The sequence below is a fragment of the Phaenicophaeus curvirostris genome, chromosome 5, assembly GCF_032191515.1.
Source record: "Phaenicophaeus curvirostris isolate KB17595 chromosome 5, BPBGC_Pcur_1.0, whole genome shotgun sequence".
NCBI lineage: Eukaryota > Metazoa > Chordata > Aves > Cuculiformes > Cuculidae > Phaenicophaeus > Phaenicophaeus curvirostris.
Window position 1 is genome coordinate 35,349,874 of NC_091396.1, and position 13,367 is coordinate 35,363,240.

General features: G+C 33.2%; 1 protein-coding gene across 1 annotated transcript in view; it reads right to left on the reverse strand.

The window, feature by feature from the left end:
- RYR3 (ryanodine receptor 3) overlaps positions 1-13,367 on the reverse strand; it is a 218,562-nt gene that overhangs the window by 133,799 nt on the left and 71,396 nt on the right. Inside the window, exons 11-18 of the mRNA XM_069858332.1 lie at positions 12,832-13,005; positions 9,504-9,625; positions 7,037-7,205; positions 5,914-6,049; positions 4,207-4,302; positions 3,379-3,497; positions 814-947; positions 75-316 (exon numbers count right to left, since the gene is read on the reverse strand). Of these exons, the coding sequence (XP_069714433.1) occupies positions 75-316; positions 814-947; positions 3,379-3,497; positions 4,207-4,302; positions 5,914-6,049; positions 7,037-7,205; positions 9,504-9,625; positions 12,832-13,005 (1,192 nt within the window). The remainder of the gene's footprint in view (positions 1-74; positions 317-813; positions 948-3,378; positions 3,498-4,206; positions 4,303-5,913; positions 6,050-7,036; positions 7,206-9,503; positions 9,626-12,831; positions 13,006-13,367) is intronic.

Sequence of the window (13,367 nt, forward strand, 5' to 3'; positions counted from 1 at the left end):
TTCACAGAGGTACTGAAGCTACAGGTAGGCAAATCCTAAATGAAAGAATAAATGGAAGTGAACAAAGTACTTACCAGACCACAGATGAAGGCCATCAAAACCATAAGAATACAGGTCATCACCAACTCCATTGCCTCCCCATCCTTCTCCACCTCCAGGATAGGGGGCATAACCTGAAGTAGAGGCCCATCCAACTCGTAAATGGGTAGGTTCTGCCGTCAAGAATGGATCAACCTGATCAATTATTAACTCAAAGTACCACTTCTTGTATTGTGCAGAGCCCTCAGCAACACCCAAAAATATGTTTGGCCTTATGCTAAGAAAGAAAATGTAAGCCAGTTAGTGTGAATGTGACATCAAATTGTATTGCTGTATAATAGTCAAATCCACATTGCAAATACAATAAGAAGGTAGATGTCCACATTTTGCTTATGATATTTAAAGTAGTGACCCATTTTATTACTTTATAAAGATGCTGTAGAATCATCCTCTAAGGTACAGGTTCTGTGCTTTGAAAAATGCATAGTCAAAAGAGGATTAACAAGATCATTTCCTAAAATCTAAAAAATGGGAACAAACAACTTTCATTCATCTATTTCAGAACAGCTAATTAATAAGAAAATTCTTTTTAGGCACTGTTTCAGTTACGACTGCCTTATTGATAATAAAAATGGGAGTTTCGGAAGTTAATACATAAACACTTCTTGAAGTGTGCGTCTTGATCTTGAAATCTTACAGTATTTTCTTCAATTAATTATTGAAGACATCTAAGTTCCATTTTCTCTAATACAACAATAAAATGTGTGACTATACCTTGTCACATCATTAATCAAACGTGTTTGCAAGAGTAAGTCTCTTCTAGGCAGTAGATTGTCACAGATCAAATTTTGATTGGCACGAACTGCAACACCGTTACAGACACAGAGAGAGCAAAGCACATCAAGAACCTTAAAAGAAAAAAATAGAAGAAAGACAGGTAAAGGCAGCTGCACATACTGTTATTCAGATGTTATTTTAATTTACATTCAGAATAGACCTAAAGGAATATAATTATCATTATCTTTATTATTTTTCAATTATTTTTCACATATATGGGCTGAGTGTAGTCTGTACTACTGAGAGAGGATATCAAACCTCTGTGGAACACAAGTTCAGAACACAGGGTTTGCAAAATGCCTCACAAAACCTTCCTTTTGAGTGTCTGTATTCTCATTTCTGTCAGGAAAAAAAAAGCAAAAGTAGAACAGCTGTACATCAACTCCTCCCAATTTTTAAAATTAAATCTCATTGAAAGTTTGATGAGTAAAACTAAAGTCTTTTAGAAATTTACTGCAGTCAAAGAAACTTTCTGAGCAGAATTAGTGGACAGTTCTCAACCGCAGTTGTCAGACTGCTTATGAATCTGTTCTGAAAGCATGTTTCCAATACAAGTGATCCATTTATTTAAAAAAAAAAAAAAGAAAAAAAAAAGAAAAACAGAGTTTCAGAAATATCTTATTCTAAAATTTCAGCTTTATTTTTTTGGTCATAGTTTGAAGAATGAAAGGGATTGAAATAATTCTCTCACAGATTACTGAGGCAAAAGGTTTTGGAAGAGAGAACACAGTAATTAATGTTGTTCAATGCTGATTGTCAAAGCTCACACTTTTGCAAAAGAATGAGAAGCTTAAAGATGCACTTGAGCTCTGACAAGGAATCACTGAACAATGAGCCCAAATCATCTACTGACCATCTCCAAGACAAAGCACCAACTTCACACTGTTGATTATTATTTTGGAAATTCATACAACACAAGCAGCGGCAGAACAGAACACTTAGTTTAGCCATTCCTGTTCTCTGCCCAGTAGATTAGCACAAAACCACTCTAAATAGCAGTTTAAGCCAATATATTGTGAACTTTGCTATGTACAAGCCCATGCATTTTCCTTTCTACCATCTCTGTTATTGAGCAGTAACCTCTAGAAAAAACGATAGAGATAGTAACTTAAATAACCGCAGAAACTCTGGCCAGTGGTCAGCTGCAAAGTGTCTTAAGTATGCTATTTACATAAAAATCCTTTAAATAATCTCTATGCACTTCCCGACCATAATTATGACACAAGATTTTTCATTAAAAAATCCTTCAAATCACTAATGTCTAATCTAGTAGGACAAGAAGATATACTATTTCTGAGTAACAAATAAATCTGTTACTTCATTCCTAACTGATCTTTAGACAAAGACATTACAAATGGAAATGCACAAATCCATTACCCAGTCCAATTCTTCTCCTGTATGCAACATTTTCTGCTTTAAGTTCACACTATGAGGTCTACATTAAGACACTCCAGCTGATATATTCTTTTTGTAGGTGACTGGCACAGAACAATCGCCTTTCTAACAGCTAAAACATAAGCTAAACTTATTGCTATAATTTTAGCTTTTTTTTCTTATGACTACTTACATCAGTTCATACTCATTGCCTGTGCTTTAAAATGCCTTTTTCCATATCAGTAATCGGTTAGGTTCTTCATATTACCTTCCCCCATAAATCAGCAATTTATGTTTGATAAAACTTACACTGTTCTTCCTGAAGATCATCAGTCTTTCAAATAAAATATTAATTGAAGAATGAAAGATCAAAATAATCACATATACAACTATATTCTTTGTGTTGTGAAGTAATGCTGACTCCAGTCAGAAACTGTGTTCACCTTCTGTCATAATGAATCGCAAGTTGATGTCTAAATTAGTTTCCATCATTATGTCTTCTAGTATAACTCAAGGGGTTTTTTTCCTTCATCTGAGTACCTGTGTTTTCAGATATTTGGATTATTTCTGTTTAAGAAATGGGCTACCACTGGCCTGGACAGGCATAACCTCTGCTGGGTAAAAACTGGCTGGTATGGTTGGGCTTGATGATTTCAAAGGCCTTTTCCAACCTAGTGATTCTACGATTTTTCTGATTTCTTATTTCATTTTTGCTCTTTTCTGTTACTATTACTTTTGCTCAAGTTAGGAATGGCTTTGCAGGATTTACATCTGTCTTTGTGCAGATACAACAATGGTAGTTTGCTGCTTCTGCAGAGCCCTGCATCAAAGCAAACTACTCTGTCCATCAGAATGCTTCATTTTCTCAGCAAATCCAGAGTTCTGACTGGATATCAATATATCTTAGCTATCTGCTTGTCACACATGTTTACTAAATTGAAAACTGAAGAGCAACTATATATTACACATTCTTTTAATTCCAACAAAGCAATTTTTCAGATGTACCTCAAGGTCATTTTATTCTTTTAAATGTACTAGAATTAACAGAATCACATATTTCCACGCAGACATTTTTTCCAGAAATCATAGTAAGATTATTAATAAATCCTTAGATTTTCCCAAACATACCTTGTAATTGCGCCCGTGTTTATCCAATAATGAAATAATAGATTTGATGTGCTCCTCAGCTATTAAGTTTAAAGCTTCTGGGCTTTCAATTAAGATGCAGTGCAACACTTCCAAAATACCTGTATGAAGGCCATGGAAATAATGCTGTCATTAAATCATATGTGCAACTGAATACAATCTAAAAGCTCAGTAAAGAATGAAGTATCTTAAGAGACGCAATCCTTTTTTTCCAGCCCAGGAAGAGAATGAAAACATTTTGAAAGAGTATTGATATGACTATGATGAGAACTGCATTAGACATAAATGCATTATGAAGCTGTTAATTTATGTTTTCTTTTGAAAATAACCACAATTTTAAAACTACTTGAGCAAAATGCAAGTTTAGCTACTTCTTTTCAATGAGAGAGACATAAGTTTTAGTAAGCAGCAAAAAAACCCCTTCCCTCTCTCTATATATAGACATTATTTGCACTTGTGCCTACAAACTCCTCAGGTGTTAATCAACAGCAATGGGACACTAGTCTTGATACTCTTCTGTTCCAACCCATTAATTCACTGAAGATGCATTCAACACTGATCAGAGGTGGTATTATGCATACCAAATGCATGGCTCTCAACAAATGCCAGAAAAATACCTGTTTAAATGCAATACTTGGCTCATTAAAAAAAATACAAAAAACCAAAAACAACAAACAAAAACAACAAATTAATCTCCAATGTTTTTATTTTCTAACACACGTTTTCGAATAAAAGTGCTCTGACATTTATGTGAGGCAGTTGTGTATGGAGTATTGATAGTTAACTTACATAAATAAAGGTGAGTCTCACCTGAGGAAGATTCTAATCTATCCAATTTACTTATTAGCCAGTCAAGGTTTCGGGAAAACTGAGTACAATTGTTTCTGTTGCCACGAATGAGAGCAGCTAGAAAAAACCCACACGGTTTAATATTATAACAGAAAATTTCTGTTTTAAATCACCTATGTTAATCATATATATTTTAACATAATTTTAATAACTATGACACAAAATAACAAACAGACAATTCCTAAATACACATAGGCTACAGTGATAAAGAACATTTCCATTAGTTAGAATATCACCAACTAACTTGACTTCTAAAGAGCATGTAGTTTTTGGAGTTGACATTGGTCTACTGGATAAACAAGAATTTCAGCAAAAAATATGTTTTATTTATGTTTTATTTAATTGATAATTTAAAAAGAAATAATCTGCCTTGTTTGATGCAAATGTCAAGCTGTCTTGATCAAGGGACTGAAACACTTCTTTTTCTATTTCTTCCAATCAGGGAGCGGGAAGATCAGGTGCAAAAGTTTAACCTCAGTTGCAGGTAGGGTACTGTTCTTTAGCTCTACTTTCTATTTAAAACACGTTATACAGGAATAGCTTTTTGTCTTCAGCAGTGCCTAATGTTATGTAACTATGTAACTATATGTAACTTCAAATATTTCAAGCAATGATGGCTTTTTTTTCTTCCAGAAGTTATTACTGATCATAGAATAACAACAAAACAAGCCTTTTATGTACAATTATCAAGAATTTATATTACAAAGCATTAACTTCATATTTATTACATCAGAGCAAGCATGTTGAAGATGTACCTGCAGAAGACATTCAAGACAAATTCTTAAGAGATCTACATTGCACTAAAGAAAGTTTTTTTCATCCTACTTTTAAACTCTAACGCTAGCAAAATGCAGGCGATAGTATCTCATTGCTTTCTAAATCAATGAGATTTCACCAGAAGTATCTGCATGGCTGTGCTGTATGAATGACCTCATTCTTCAAAGCACGCACACGCACCTCCCCTGTTTTTTATTTTTATTCTTGTCCTAACTCTTGACTTGCTTATTTTACTATAGTTCAGGACTAACTTTCTTTGTAATGAAACCAGAATGTATTTAAACGCTCTCCGAAGACAAGATTCTCCTATGTGAAGGGTTATGCAGCTCAAGTATCAAATTAGTGATTTAATGAAATACACATTTACATGCTTCTCCTTTTCTATTATTTTGGCCCTACAACACAGAAGCAGTTCATTCTAGAAAGTATGGCACTGATTACTGTTTATTTAAGCCACTTAAATCTATATTAACACTTAAAAATCTAAGCCTCAATTGACAAACATGGATTCAGTAGACCTGAAAGTTCTGAGTATTACCTTTAGGCTTCTCTTCCCCTTCCTATATAAGGACTGTTTTCCAGTTTTTCTAATTTTAAAAATAATAATTCACACCTATTTGCATAACATAGGTACATTTAAATATTTTTTTTTAAAAATATATGCATTTTGCATGCTGCACCAGTCTTCTTCCTAGCTGAGGTTTATTTTTCTGCTGTTTCATTGCTCAATGAACTAAGCAATAAATATCAGTAAGTATATGGGAGAAATTCTGTAAATCACACAACAGAATGAATAACATACAATTTAATCTTTGGTAGTGAAACTGCAAGTTGGGCTAGAAAGAATACAAATTCTGTTTTTTCACATTAGTAGATTATTGAAGAATTTACCTAACAATTTGTAAAGGAGATTCAAAATTTCTTTCCATGCTGTGCCATGTTCTTCTCTTGCAATTCCAGCATAATGAGCTGCACTGTTGTAATCATTTAGGCGATCAATACAATTCAAAACTAATGCCAGCATTCCCTAAATGAGGATGACAGAGAAGAAAGGCAACTGTACATTAAAAAGTATTTGTTGTTGTACTTTTAAAATATTTTTTCTTGTACATGTTCAAAAGTTGTGTCATCTTAGATTAAAGAAAAACCTATTGTTTACAAGACCTAAATACACATATTTTTATATGAAAGTCACCCATTTTAGGGAAAGATTCTATAGTATTCTGTACTAACTCAGGTTAGTACTATTAAAAGTAAGGAATAAACAAAGCTGACAAAAAGGCTTTTATAATTTTTGTGAACAGAATCTTTTTTACATAAAATCTTTACTACACAGGGAAAAAACCACTTTACATTTACAGAGAAATGAATTTTTTTAATTTCAAAAGTTAGAACTTTTATTATCCAATAAAAAAATCTGTAAAACAAACAAGTTCAAATACTAGAATAGATTTTTAACTTCAGTTGATTGCAGACTTAAATGGTATTGAATTGTCTAAATTGTAAAATATATTTCCTATTTATACTGAGTGTATTCCATTTTCAGAGAGGAGTAATTCTACAATTATGTAATACACAACCTTCTTCAAAAGTAGCACAGATACTTATAAAGTTTCACCTCCTGGTGGACAGACAAGACATCAGAAATAGCATCTATCAATGATACAAGTTTTAATATTCATTTGGGGTATCTGCCATTTATTACTTCATAGAAAAAGAAAATTCTTGTCACAATCATTTCTTTTAAAAATGGCATCTGTTTAAAGATGCTCAGAAGTATTAAGGCCAAATTTTATGTGAGAGAGCATGTGGCCTGTGACAAGTTTGGAAACGAAAAATAAGTAACAGCAAGTTATCACATGGTATTATGGTCTATTTTATATATATAGATCAGCTATGGAACTTCACATTATAAATCGTATGTATGAATGTAGATTATAATGCTTGTTTTCTTCTCAATGTTTGTAACCTGACACACTTAAAATTAAAATAATATAACAAAACCTCTCTTCACCTCTTCTTTGAACAGATTTTGTCTATTTTTGAGTGACCGAAGCTTGCTTTGCTTATCTTCATGTTCCAGGTCTTCTTCGGGAAGCTGGAAGTAAGTAATTAGGTCTTGCAGAGTCTGAGCCATCTCCTCAACAGGCAGGGCAGTAGGTGATAATGTTCTGTTGTTTCCACTATGGAAAACAACAAAGAGAAAGACTGATAGCATTATTCATTTTCATACTGTCATTTGCAGCATTATGTAGCAGCCTATATTATTTTGCTATCTAAATCTAGTCGTGTTATACATATGACATATATATATGAGCAAGAGCTGATCTAAATTGCAAATAATTCAAATATCTACTGTTTGGGTGTCCAGCACTCAGAGCTTCCTAAAGTGGAATCAGGTTTCCCTTTCTGCACTGATGTATAAAGAATGATTTCTAAAAAATGAATAAATGAACAGAAGAAACAAATCAGCAAAAAGATGAAACAGAGATGAAGGATGTACCAAAGTGCTTCCTTACAGTAACTGATTTTGTTTAGATGCTTTAAATCTATTTTTTAAATAGGTGTAACGTTCAGACTAAAATAGTAGCAGTTATTAAGGCTGCACAACCCCAGTCTTCTAGACAAAGAACAAAAAATAACAGGTAATCCTAACCATTAATTAGGTCTTCTATTTCAGCTCTATACAGAAAATAGAGAAGGATGAGATTTTATAATAGAAGGAATTCAAGGAATCTCATCTGTCAGTAAAACAATGTCTATTTCCTGTTTAAGCATTTCCTCAGTCTTGGATGACAAGCCAGTTTTTCAGGGTCTGACTCACTATTATAAACAGTACAATCTAGGAGGAGCTGAGGTGGTTCTGGTTTTATATCCTCAGCACAGCAAATACAAATACAACAGTAGGACAAGCCTTTTTAAGCAGACACATACTTCAAGAGGACTGGAAAAATTACACCAAAGTGAGTGCATTAATGTGGTGAAAGCAAGTCAAGTTTTAATTCAGAAAATCTACTTAATAAATAATATTGCTTAAATATAACTGAATTCAGAAAACCAAACTAGGGATGAAATAAACATAGTATCTTTTTGTGCTTATTTTTTTCAATAGTTTTTTAATATTCAGCATCTCCTGAGGACACCAAAGCTCTTCAGTCAGCAATACGCCAATTTAGATATACTGCTTTAAATGATATTCCTCTGCAACGCATGAGTTTTGCTGTTGGCTGAGACAGTAATTTTCCATACAAAGAAAGGTATTATGTTGTCCATGTGTGGCAAGGATATTAGGCAACTACATAACAAGTACAGTTCTTTATATAAACTTCTCAATAAATTAAGATTATGACAGAGAAAGTCTGATGTCATATTAAACTGTTCTGTTTCCATGACTTCTTAATATCACTTGTAGTATTGGCTCTACGATTAGCTTACTCATATATTGAATGTCACACAGTGCCCATGCATCCAAGACCTATCTGTGGAAATAACCATCACTGTTTTCACATTTGGTTTTGAGTTCTCTTATACAGTTAGTGGAACAGCCACAGTTCTTACTATGATTTAATTAGTCTTAATAAAAAGTCTCAAAATCACAACTTTAATTTTTCCTCAAAACCAGATAAATTCACTGTCTCTCATCTAAGATGCTGTTACTGACTTTGAATATGCATAAATCCATTCCACGGCAAATAAACGTGTTGGTTTAACAGGAGATTTAGGAACGTTCATATAATAATTACCTGAGAGAGACAAATTAAGAAGTTTGTTCCTTTTACCTTCTCAGCTGACATTTAGCCTAATATTCAAATTGTTGTTACTGTCCACAATCTGTTACACTGCATACAGTTTACCAGAGAGGACTGCCTCTCCTCTGATCTTTAAAATTTTCAGATACAATCAGAGAGGTGCCAGAGAAGTAGGAAGATTGACAGGATAGGTTATTGAAAAGATACAAATAAAATGTTTTGCTCAGATTTTGAAGCCAATAAACTGGTATTCTCTCAGACTTGCAGGGAGCTATTTTGTACTTTCTTCTGTTGTTTATTTGCATGGGCCCAGGGCTACTATGGTTTCCCATCATATTTTTGATCTAAAGAGTATTAGGTATCAATATTCCTTTCAAATACTTTGACAAATCTGAATGGACTTCACTATAATATTTAGTCTACCAAGAAAAACAGAAAAATAAGAACACTTTTATGAATATTGTGAAGTTCTAGCTACCATAGAAAGCCTACTAATGGAGCTACACTGAGATCATTTAACATGTTTTCTTCAGCCTGGGTTATCATCTAGTTTGTTTCTGGCTTCAAGGTGTTAGATTTCACATAAATAATCTTAAATAAACTCTTTTATTTATTTAATGGCATTCTAAATACAAATACTTGAAAGTAGGTAGTAAGGATTCTGTTAGAAAAAACATTATCATTTCAGAAGACTTTAAAATAAATACAAAAATATCAGATGGTACCAACTACCTTATAAACTGGTTGAATAAGCTTGTAGTATTGCGAATGATTCGAGCAGCCTGGGATTCCTCGTGTTGACATCTTTGTAAGGTTAGGCCATCATCCATATGGCCTTCTTGGTGCAGTATAACCTATTGAAAGTCATTAATTATCACAATAATTATGTTAAAAGCCTCTGCACCTTTAAATATTTAGTAACTTAGTCCAATATTGCACTGAGAACAGCAATAGCTTATTTACTGAGCTATTTGTTAATCACCTTATTTATATAACTGTTTATTAATTAATTACAAGCTCGATTGTACTACATAAAAGTTATTCAGAGAACATGTTTTAATATACCTTTATTCATCTACAACTCATTAAACATATGCTTATCGAATATTTTCCAAATGAAATAAAAAATGTCATACTATATTCTGGCTGTCAGGGAAAGAGAATCTTCAACACCTTAAGCATCATTTACTAAAGTATTCATCCATGAAAAGACTACTGACAAGAAAATCAAGCTGGAATGGCAAACATCATAGAAGTTATGCAGCTAAAGGAGCAACAACATTTACAAGTAAGTTCTGACTCAGTTAACTATTCTCTACACATTATCTTGGATTCCTACCAGAACCAGAAATGAACACCATATGAACTTCAAGTAACAGCAGAGATCCTTCGGTGGGCTTTTAATTTTCTCTTCAAATAAATATGCAATTTTAGTAAAAGTCAGCATAATTTTTAGCTATCGCAAAAAATAATCTTGATCATTTTGAGTCAGTAAAATCCTACAGCACTTTTGTAAGAATTAAACGTGTTATCCTGCTTGTCTGCCTAAAATATAAACGAATTTTATACTGAAAAATGTATTTTTCTAGCTCTGAGAGAGTGAAAATGTGTTGACCAACTTCCCAGTTAGCTGAGTAATTCTGAAGACACTGAATGGCTAACAAAGAGAAGAATAATGTTACATAGGTGGTTACTGCCACTAATGGGAAGGTTATTTAACAACAGCTTTTTGTATATACAGTCATACACGTGTGTCAAAATACTGAAAAGTGATGTTTTTCTGTATTTGGCAGGATCCAAAGTACACATGTTCTCTGTTCCTTCCAAGATGGTAAGGAAGTGTTATTAAAAGAGGCTAATATCACCCTATGAGTTTATCTGGATGCTAGAACCTATTGAATGTGATGGAGAACACTGGGAAGACATTTTTTAATTAATATATTGATAATATTATCTTGAAGGAGACTAGTTTATTTATTGGTCATCTTTTCTCTTTATTCAAGTACTTTTTACACACACACTGTGGGTGGCTTTGTTAGCTGAAAGATCACTGTTTCCTTAAAGAGTAGTCCTGGGGTCTTTTAAGTGAACAATCACTGAAGAACTGTTCTTCCCATCACAAAAAAAAAAATTCTTGAAGCCTTGGTAATCAAGGATCTTGGAGAAAGAGAGATCAGATCAAAGTTCTGGCAGTAATCATGGAGCAGAAGCCTTATAAATGATGCCAGAATTTCTTACATGTTTGTGTCTTGCAAAGACAGCATGGTTACTACACCAAAGGCAAGCAACCAAAATTTTTACTTGGCATTCTGAGTATTTTATAACAGAATTAATTCCATAGTTGCTCTATCCTCTCTAGATTTGCAGCAGCTATCATTGATAATAACTAGATTATATGAGAAAAAAACATCTTTGCCTCTTGCAAAAATAAAGTACTTTTCAATCCCCTTACAGCTACTGAGGCACGTTAAAAAAAGGGTATGTTAGCTGGAGAAGAATTACAGTGACTGAAAGGTAAAATATCCTGAAAAAACGATGGTGGTGGATGCATACAAAGCTATGACTTCACTGTAGGAAAATAAATTTAATATGAAATTTAAAAGGATGTATATTTCTAAACTTGCTTACAAAACTATAGCCTAGCAGCATATTTTGCAGAGTATGAAAAACTGTTTCTTGCCTCCATAGGAATACCAATTACAGGAAATTAGAACATTTGGGTTTTCTTCTGTTTGAAGGCACTTAACAAGAGAGAATTCTCCAGGTGAGGGGACAACAAAAGATTTGGAATGTTTGAACATGAGTGAAACAATTTGAAAGGAGAGTAAAACCAGCAGGCAGTTATAGTGGCTCTTTTAGACCCTTGCTTGTAGTTGGGAAACTAGGAAAACAAATCCTGAACTTCACAGGAAGCCATTGCAAATTTCTTCACTGAATACAAAGGAAGAATCTACATGTTGCCTTCTCAAGAAGTAAAATTGGAACCTCTGAGGAAACAGAATCCCATAGCCAGTACTTGCATGGGAAAGGAAGAGGCCATTATTGTGTGAGTAGATCTTTCCTCAAGAAAATACTGAATGATTGGCATACAAGGTAGAATTTCTCTGACCAGCTAGGTTGCTGAGAAGTGAAGGGGATGGGCACTCACTGCTAGTTTATGACCATGCATGCTGCATAAATAAGTGAGATTCTGCCAAGTGTGAGCTGAGGGCCTCATTTTTCATCTTACGGAGCTTGAGTATAGGTATCCCCTTGTGAACATATATACACAGAAGTAATTAATGAATTTTAATTTCTGTTCAATAATGAACTTCTTTTTAATTTTTCTTGTTCTAAAAGTAGGTTCGAGTTGCAAAAACTTATGAATATAGAATCAAATAATCATTTGGCAATGATGCAGTTATGCAAAGTTAGTACTAAACCCCTTAATTCTGAACAAAGTGTAAGTGCAATTTGACGATATAACAGTTCATATGCCCCTAGTTAAGAACACAGTCCTATAATCAGAAGGCAGAGAGAAGCACCTTCGTGATGCCACATTGCAACTACATTTAACATTTTGGCAGGAAACTGTTCATTAATATCCCTTAGGAAACTGAAGAATTGTCTAGGGCCATTTCTTAAGTAACAAATTTAACTGACATTTCATACAAGATACTCAATAAAATAAAAAAAATCTAAAACATCAGTGAACATAAGATGACTTACAAGCTTACAACCTTAAACAGCTGAATGTAGATTTTCAAAAAAGTTATTTGACCATCCAAATCAAGAATTTCTGTTTTTTACTGGTGTCAAAAATAAAAATTGAGTCAAAACTAATAATTTCATCTAGCAAGAAAAAGAGATAAATACAATTATTAGCAGCAAAGTTTTTCTTCAGTTATGTAGTTATGTTAACATTCACAATTGTTTTCATTTTTAGAATGAAACATTAACACCATTTTCAATAAAAAACCACAAAACAATTAAACCCACAATTGTCACATTGAGCAGACCAAAACTGTTGTGCAACTAACATTAATTATGCAAGTAATTAATAAAAACTCTCAAACATTACCTTTCTTTTCAAGGGACCTAAACGTGCTGATTTAGCATCTTGTGCTTTGTAAGTCAACCATAAGGCACTGGCTACATGTTGGACAAAACAGACTGAATCACCATACTTAATTTCTGGGACTCCCATTCCATCCATGTCACGCTTAAGACTAGAATCTTGCTTTTCTTTTAGCTCCTAAGAAGATAAAACAAAACCTGGCATGTAATTTCTCTACTTGAACAGGATGAACCATTGAATGCTGTACTGAAATACATTCCAACATTGAACAATGTTTAAGCTACTTATGTTATTAAGATATAGCTAAATTTAATTTCACACGATTTCTGTTTCTATCGAAGTAATATGTCATGTTCTAATTAAAAAACATTTCAAATCTGAAGTAATATTTTCACTGAAGGAAGAGAAATCAAGTAAAATTCATTGCCATGTAAAAATATATAATAAAAAAAAATCTTTAAATATTTAACCTAACCTAATAATTGAATTACTGATGAAATTTAAGTCCCACTTTAGTAGAGTCTGTACAACTCTATACT